This window comes from Oncorhynchus mykiss, chromosome 25 (genome assembly GCF_057628025.1).
Source record: "Oncorhynchus mykiss isolate SJ-2025 chromosome 25, ASM5762802v1, whole genome shotgun sequence".
Taxonomy (NCBI): Eukaryota; Metazoa; Chordata; class Actinopteri; order Salmoniformes; family Salmonidae; genus Oncorhynchus; species Oncorhynchus mykiss.
In genome coordinates, this window is record NC_143046.1 from 91,333,916 (window position 1) to 91,343,076 (window position 9,161).

At 51.6% G+C, this 9,161-nt stretch overlaps 1 protein-coding gene across 1 annotated transcript; it reads right to left on the minus strand.

The window, feature by feature from the left end:
* On the minus strand, nt 1-1,209 carry LOC149972172 (G protein-coupled receptor 151). The gene has a single exon (XM_090219338.1). The coding sequence runs from the start codon at nt 1,207-1,209 to the stop codon at nt 1-3; it is 1,209 nt and encodes a 402-aa protein (XP_090075464.1).
* Between the last annotated feature and the right edge of the window lie 7,952 nt (nt 1,210-9,161).

Below are 9,161 nucleotides of genomic sequence, written 5' to 3' on the forward strand. Positions count from 1 at the left end.
TCAGGATTTAAAGTATGATTTTTCCTCCTGTGACTCCCACGGAAGTGGATCGTGCGTGTTCACGCGCTCTGTCCAAAAGTGTTCCAAGTCAGGAAAGATCTTCCGCGCTGCAGTGTCTGTGCGCAGATCGCACCCCTCTGGCGTCTCCAAAGACACATGTTTCAAGTCCACGAGCGGATAGATGACAATGGCTCCTCTTCCCTCTGCTCCGTTCTCCTCCATATTTGGACTTGTGCTAATACTGGTGCGTTTCGAGCGTCTGCAAGTTCTGAAAAGCCACAGACTTTTGAGCCCATGACGCACGTCTTCATATGCGGTGAGGAATATGATGGGTGACAGAGAGCTACATGAGTACATGAGGACCCGAGAGAAGATGACGAACCCCACAGGAGGTGTGTAGTTGTTACTGTATCCCAGCCGAGCCCAAGTCCATGAGCTCCATTCAGGCAGTAGCATGAGCGCGTTGGCCACACTGACAGATAACCACACCGCAGTGCCCCCCTTGTCCTGGGGTTGAGCATTGGTCACGTCAAGGTCCCCCTTCGGCTTCGTGTCCAGTAGTGTCTTGGTGTAGTGCACAACGGTAAAGAGAATGGGCACCAGGTAAGTTAGGGTTGGGTAGATCTTGTAGAACACATCCATGAACCCAGATGCGCAAAATGGTATTTCAGTTACGCACAGCTTGACGTCATGGTATGGCTGTAAAGACGTGAATATCGTAAGAGGGGTGGAGGAGACCAGTGATGCTATCCAGATGAAAGCCAGGGCTCCATAGATTTGCATGTGGCTAAAATATTTGCTATCAGAGGAGCCTGAAACAAAGGTACATCTTGCCCCGGTTGTTGCCGCCAGGGTGAACGTTTTGGCGACCAGGCAGGAGTGCTGAAACCAATCCGCTGTTTGGCACAACAAGCTTCCCAAGATCCAGGTCTGTCTGTAGTAGGTGACTGCGCGCACAGGTGCACACAACAGTGTGATCAATAGGTCTGTAGAGCTCAGACCGGCAAGTAGCGATTTGACTTCGGATGCTGTCCCGTTTCTCAGGTCGTGGATGAGACTCAGTAGTACCAGAAGGTTCCCTATGACTCCAGTCCAACAGATCCCTATCAGAATAACAGGGAGGACTGACCTGGCGTTCACACCGTGGAGTAGTTGAACTCCCCCGGCAAAGTCAAAAAATGAAACGTTCCTCGGTCGGTCAAAATCCATATTTTCTGTAATCTGTGTTTAGTTTTTTAAAAATATTTTTTATATGCGGTAATCAACTAGTTCAAATGGATTGATCTCTAGATTTTTCCCTTAGAAAGAAAGATCTGTCCCTGAGCTGTGGTGCTGAAATGCTGCTATCTGATAAGACATGTAGTGGTTGAGCGGACTGGCAGGCAAGCTATTTCAAGTGCTGCCGTTTATTGTTGTCGTCGACCACTTTCGTCATTGATGGCTGTGGCTCCAGGGTACTATTCTGAGAGGAAGGGTACTTGAGTGTGCTGTCGGCAAAATCTACACTTACGTTTAAAAAAAAAATTGGCTAAAGGCTTATTTTCTAAAAGACATTCAATTCATTCAAACTAAAATAGGCCAAAGTTAGGACCTATGTTCAGTGGCTTGTGTTGAGTAGCGGCAGCGGCATATGACCCCCTGGTCCCGTAGATATCATATGAACACGTCATGAACACGTCATAAGCCTTGGAATTTTTTTTTTTTTTTTTGAATTGCACGACTTTACTTGTTTTCCTTTTTAAAAAAAAAAAAATACTGCTAGAACCTCATGGAGGAGGAAGGTGTGTGTCTGTCTGTGTGGGTTACAATGGCACCCACACCAGGCTCTCACCTCCTTGTTGAGAAGGCCTGTTAGGAAGATACATGGCCCACCATAGAGCTGTCTGTAAAGGGGAAGCGTTATGAACTACAACACAGAGATTAATAAGGAGACTGAACTTCTACAGGACAGAATAGGGGGACTGTAATGGCAGCGCCTCATTACTAACCCCTCAAATCAAGAGTGTTGGCTGCTGGACAGGAGGGTTGAATCCTCCAGAATATGTACAGTCCTGTGTGTAGCATCACACATTTAGAGACCTTCAGTGTTCTCTGTTAGGTTATCTTTAGGTATGATTATTCATATTTACCGCCCGTGGTCTTTCCTCTCAGTCTAATAATATCTTTTTGCTTTATCCAGGCAGGCCTTATTGAATTCTGTGGCACATGTGGTGCCTGCTTGCACAAGGGCACTCTGTGTGGTACTCTACTCAGCTAACTGACCACTCTACTCAGCTAACTGACTCCTCTACACTTAGCTAACTGACTCCCTCGTCTACTCAGCTAACAGACTCCCTCCTCTACTCAGCTAACTGACTCCCTCCTCTACTCAGCTAACTGACTCCCTCCTCCACTCAGCTAACAGACTCCCTCCTCTACTCAGCTAACTGACTCCCTCCTCCACTCAGCTAACAGACTCCCTCCTCTACTCAGCTAACTGACTCCCTCCTCTACTCAGCTAACAGACTCCCTCCTCTACTCAGCTAACTGACTCCCTCCTCTACTCAGCTAACTGACTCCCTCCTCTACTCAGCTAACAGACTCCCTCCTCTACTCAGCTAACTGACTCCCTCCTCCACTCAGCTAACAGACTCCCTCCTCCACTCAGCTAACAGACTCCCTCCTCTACTCAGCTAACTGACTCCCTCCTCTACTCAGCTAACAGACTCCCTCCTCTACTCAGCTAACTGACTCCCTCCTCTACTCAGCTAACTGACTCCCTCCTCTACTCAGCTAACAGACTCCCTCCTCTACTCAGCTAACTGACTCCCTCCTCCACTCAGCTAACAGACTCCCTCCTCCACTCAGCTAACTGACTCCCTCCTCCACTCAGCTAACAGACTCCCTCCTCCACTCAGCTAACAGACTCCCTCCTCTACTCAGCTAACTGACTCCCTCCTCTACTCAGCTAACTGACTCCCTCCTCTACACTCAGCTAACAGACTCCCTCCTCTACTCAGCTAACTGACTCCCTCCTCCACTCAGCTAACAGACTCCCTCCTCTACTCAGCTAACTGACTCCCTCCTCTACTCAGCTAACTGACTCCCTCCTCCACTCAGCTAACTGACTCCCTCCTCTACACTCAGCTAACAGACTCCCTCCTCTACTCAGCTAACTGACTCCCTCCTCCACTCAGCTAACATACTCCCTCCTCTACTCAGCTAACTGACTCCCTCCTCCACTCAGCTAACAGACTCCCTCCTCTACTCAGCTAACTGACTCCCTCCTCTACTCAGCTAACAGACTCCCTCCTCCACTCAGCTAACAGACTCCCTCCTCTACTCAGCTAACTGACTCCCTCCTCCACTCAGCTAACTGACTCCCTCCTCTACTCAGCTAACAGACTCCCTCCTCCACTCAGCTAACAGACTCCCTCCTCCACTCAGCTAACTGACTCCCTCCTCTACTCAGCTAACAGACTCCCTCCTCCACTCAGCTAACTGACTCCCTCCTCTACTCAGCTAACTGACTCCCTCCTCCACTCAGCTAACTGACTCCCTCCTCTACACTCAGCTAACAGACTCCCTCCTCTACTCAGCTAACTGACTCCCTCCTCTACTCAGCTAACTGACTCCCTCCTCCACTCAGCTAACAGACTCCCTCCTCCACTCAGCTAACTGACTCCCTCCTCTACTCAGCTAAATGACTCCCTCCTCCACTCAGCTAACAGACTCCCTCCTCCACTCAGCTAACAGGCTCCCTCCTCCACTCAGCTAACTGACTCCCTCCTCCACTCAGCTAACAGACTCCCTCCTCTACTCAGCTAACTGACTCCCTCCTCCACTCAGCTAACAGACTCCCTCCTCTACTCAGCTAACAGACTCCCTCCTCTACTCAGCTAACAGACTCCCTCCTCTACTCAGCTAACAGACTCCCTCCTCTACTCAGCTAACTGACTCCCTCCTCCACTCAGCTAACTGACTCCCTCCTACACTCAGCTAACTGACTCCCTCCTCTACTCAGCTAACTGACTCCCTCCTCCACTCAGCTAACTGACTCCCTCCTCCACTCAGCTAACTGACTCCCTCCTCCACTCAGCTAACTGACTCCCTCCTCTACTCAGCTAACAGACTCCCTCCTCCACTCAGCTAACAGACTCCCTCCTCTACTCAGCTAACTGACTCCCTCCTCTACACTCAGCTAACAGACTCCCTCCTCTACTCAGCTAACTGACTCCCTCCTCCACTCAGCTAACTGACTCCCTCCTCTACTCAGCTAACTGACTCCCTCCTCCACTCAGCTAACTGACTCCCTCCTCCACTCAGCTAACTGACTCCCTCCTCTACACTCAGCTAACAGACTCCCTCCTCTACTCAGCTAACTGACTCCCTCCTCTACTCAGCTAACTGACTCCCTCCTCCACTCAGCTAACAGACTCCCTCCTCTACTCAGCTAACTGACTCCCTCCTCTACTCAGCTAAATGACTCCCTCCTCCACTCAGCTAACAGACTCCCTCCTCCACTCAGCTAACAGGCTCCCTCCTCCACTCAGCTAACTGACTCCCTCCTCCACTCAGCTAACAGACTCCCTCCTCTACTCAGCTAACTGACTCCCTCCTCCACTCAGCTAACTGACTCCCTCCTCCACTCAGCTAACAGACTCCCTCCTCTACTCAGCTAACTGACTCCCTCCTCTACACTCAGCTAACAGACTCCCTCCTCCACTCAGCTAACAGACTCCCTCCTCTACTCAGCTAACTGACTCAACTAACTAACTAACGACGCTTCGTGGGTGACTGTTGTTGATGTGTGCAGAAGGACCCTGGTTCGCGCCCGGGTATGGGGACGGTCTAAAATTATACTGTTACACTAACAGATTCCCTCCTCCACTCAGCTAACAGACTCCCTCCTCCACTCAGCTAACAGACTCCCTCCTCCACTCAGCTAACAAACTCCCTCCTCCACTGAGCTAACTGACTCCCTCCTCTACACTCAGCTAACTGACTCCCTCCTCCACTCAGCTAACTGACTCCCTCCTCTACACTCAGCTAACAGACTCCCTCCTCTACTCAGCTAACTGACTCCCTCCTCTACTCAGCTAACTGACTCCCTCCTCCACTCAGCTAACAGACTCCCTCCTCTACTCAGCTAACTGACTCCCTCCTCTACTCAGCTAAATGACTCCCTCCTCCACTCAGCTAACAGACTCCCTCCTCCACTCAGCTAACAGGCTCCCTCCTCCACTCAGCTAACTGACTCCCTCCTCCACTCAGCTAACAGACTCCCTCCTCTACTCAGCTAACTGACTCCCTCCTCCACTCAGCTAACTGACTCCCTCCTCCACTCAGCTAACAGACTCCCTCCTCTACTCAGCTAACTGACTCCCTCCTCTACACTCAGCTAACAGACTCCCTCCTCCACTCAGCTAACAGACTCCCTCCTCTACTCAGCTAACTGACTCAACTAACTAACTAACGACGCTTCGTGGGTGACTGTTGTTGATGTGTGCAGAAGGACCCTGGTTCGCGCCCGGGTATGGGGACGGTCTAAAATTATACTGTTACACTAACAGATTCCCTCCTCCACTCAGCTAACAGACTCCCTCCTCCACTCAGCTAACAGACTCCCTCCTCCACTCAGCTAACAAACTCCCTCCTCCACTGAGCTAACTGACTCCCTCCTCTACACTCAGCTAACTGACTCCCTCCTCCACTCAGCTAACTGACTCCCTCCTCTACTCAGCTAACTGACTCCCTCCTCTACTCAGCTAACTGACTCCCTCCTCCACTCAGCTAACTGACTCCCTCCTCCACTCAGCTAACAGACTCCCTCCTCCACTCAGCTAACAAACTCCCTCCTCCACTGAGCTAACTGACTCCCTCCTCTACACTCAGCTAACTGACTCCCTCCTCCACTCAGCTAACTGACTCCCTCCTCTACTCAGCTAACTGACTCCCTCCTCTACTCAGCTAACTGACTCCCTCCTCCACTCAGCTAACTGACTCCCTCCTCCACTCAGCTAACAGACTCCCTCCTCCACTCAGCTAACTGACTCCCTCCTCCACTCAGCTAACAGACTCCCTCCTCCACTCAGCTAACTGACTCCCTCCTCTACTCAGCTAACTGACTCCCTCCTCTACACTCAGCTAACTGACTCCCTCCTCCACTCAGCTAACTGACTCCCTCCTCTACACTCAGCTAACTGACTCCCTCCTCCACTCAGCTAACAGACTCCCTCCTCCACTCAGCTAACTGACTCCCTCCTCCACTCAGCTAACAGACTCCCTCCTCCACTCAGCTAACTGACTCCCTCCTCTACTCAGCTAACTGACTCCCTCCTCTACACTCAGCTAACTGACTCCCTCCTCCACTCAGCTAACTGACTCCCTCCTCTACTCAGCTAACAGACTCCCTCCTCTACACTCAGCTAACTGACTCCCTCCTCTACTCAGCTAACAGACTCCCTCCTCTACTCAGCTAACTGACTCCCTCCTCTACTCAGCTAACTGACTCCCTCCTCTACTCAGCTAACTGACTCCCTCCTCTACTCAGCTAACAGACTCCCTCCTCTACACTCAGCCAACTGACTCCCTCCTCTATACTCAGCTAACAGACTCCCTCCTCTACTCAGCTAACTGACTCCCTCCTCTACACTCAGCTAACTGACTCCCTCCTCTACACTCAGCTAACTGACTCCCTCCTCCACTCAGCTAACTGACTCCCTCCTCTACTCAGCTAACTGACTCCCTCCTCTACTCAGCTAACTGACTCCCTCCTCCACTCAGCTAACTGACTCCCTCCTCCACTCAGCTAACTGACTCCCTCCTCTACACTCAGCTAACAGACTCCCTCCTCTACTCAGCTAACTGACTCCCTCCTCTACTCAGCTAACTGACTCCCTCCTCCACTCAGCTAACAGACTCCCTCCTCTACTCAGCTAACTGACTCCCTCCTCTACTCAGCTAAATGACTCCCTCCTCCACTCAGCTAACAGACTCCCTCCTCCACTCAGCTAACAGACTCCCTCCTCTACTCAGCTAACTGACTCCCTCCTCTACACTCAGCTAACAGACTCCCTCCTCCACTCAGCTAACAGACTCCCTCCTCTACTCAGCTAACTGACTCAACTAACTAACTAACGACGCTTCGTGGGTGACTGTTGTTGATGTGTGCAGAAGGACCCTGGTTCGCGCCCGGGTATGGGGACGGTCTAAAATTATACTGTTACACTAACAGATTCCCTCCTCCACTCAGCTAACAGACTGCCTCCTCCACTCAGCTAACAGACTCCCTCCTCCACTCAGCTAACAAACTCCCTCCTCCACTGAGCTAACTGACTCCCTCCTCTACACTCAGCTAACTGACTCCCTCCTCCACTCAGCTAACTGACTCCCTCCTCTACTCAGCTAACTGACTCCCTCCTCTACTCAGCTAACTGACTCCCTCCTCCACTCAGCTAACTGACTCCCTCCTCCACTCAGCTAACAGACTCCCTCCTCCACTCAGCTAACAAACTCCCTCCTCCACTGAGCTAACTGACTCCCTCCTCTACACTCAGCTAACTGACTCCCTCCTCCACTCAGCTAACTGACTCCCTCCTCTACTCAGCTAACTGACTCCCTCCTCTACTCAGCTAACTGACTCCCTCCTCCACTCAGCTAACTGACTCCCTCCTCCACTCAGCTAACAGACTCCCTCCTCCACTCAGCTAACTGACTCCCTCCTCCACTCAGCTAACAGACTCCCTCCTCCACTCAGCTAACTGACTCCCTCCTCTACTCAGCTAACTGACTCCCTCCTCTACACTCAGCTAACTGACTCCCTCCTCCACTCAGCTAACTGACTCCCTCCTCTACACTCAGCTAACTGACTCCCTCCTCCACTCAGCTAACAGACTCCCTCCTCCACTCAGCTAACTGACTCCCTCCTCCACTCAGCTAACAGACTCCCTCCTCCACTCAGCTAACTGACTCCCTCCTCTACTCAGCTAACTGACTCCCTCCTCTACACTCAGCTAACTGACTCCCTCCTCCACTCAGCTAACTGACTCCCTCCTCTACTCAGCTAACAGACTCCCTCCTCTACACTCAGCTAACTGACTCCCTCCTCTACTCAGCTAACAGACTCCCTCCTCTACTCAGCTAACTGACTCCCTCCTCTACTCAGCTAACTGACTCCCTCCTCTACTCAGCTAACTGACTCCCTCCTCTACTCAGCTAACAGACTCCCTCCTCTACACTCAGCTAACTGACTCCCTCCTCTATACTCAGCTAACAGACTCCCTCCTCTACTCAGCTAACTGACTCCCTCCTCTACACTCAGCTAACAGACTCCCTCCTCCACTCAGCTAACTGACTCCCTCCTCTACACTCAGCTAACTGACTCCCTCCTCTACACTCAGCTAACTGACTCCCTCCTCTACACTCAGCTAACAGACTCCCTCCTCCACTCAGCTAACTGACTCCCTCCTCTACTCAGCTAACTGACTCCCTCCTCTACTCAGCTAACAGACTCCCTCCTCCACTCAGCTAACAGACTCCCTCCTCCACTCAGCTAACAGACTCCCTCCTCTACTCAGCTAACAGACTCCCTCCTCTACTCAGCTAACAGACTCCCTCCTCTACTCAGCTAACTGACTCCCTCCTCTACTCAGCTAACAGACTCCCTCCTCCACTCAGCTAACAGACTCCCTCCTCCACTCAGCTAACTGACTCCCTCCTCTACTCAGCTAACAGACTCCCTCCTCCACTCAGCTAACAGACTCCCTCCTCCACTCAGCTAACTGACTCCCTCCTCCACTGAGCTAACTGACTCCCTCCTCTACACTCAGCTAACAGACTCCTCTATACTCAGCTAACTGACTCCCTCCTCTATACTCAGCTAACTGACTCCCTCCTCTACACTCAGCTAACAGACTCCCTCCTCTACACTCAGCTAACAGACTCCCTCCTCTACTCAGCTAACTGACTCCCTCCTCTACACTCAGCTAACAGACTCCCTCCTCTATACTCAGCTAACAGACTCCCTCCTCTACTCAGCTAACTGACTCCCTCCTCTACACTCAGCTAACAGACTCCCTCCTCCACTCAGCTAACAGACTCCCTCCTCTACACTCAGCTAACAGACTCCCTCCTCTACACTCAGCTAACAGACTCCCTCCTCTATACTCAGCTAACAGACT

Bases quoted from the DNA above. Each gene is read 5' to 3' on its own strand.
- LOC149972172 (XM_090219338.1), bottom strand. From the start codon at position 1,209: ATGGATTTTGACCGACCGAGGAACGTTTCATTTTTTGACTTTGCCGGG.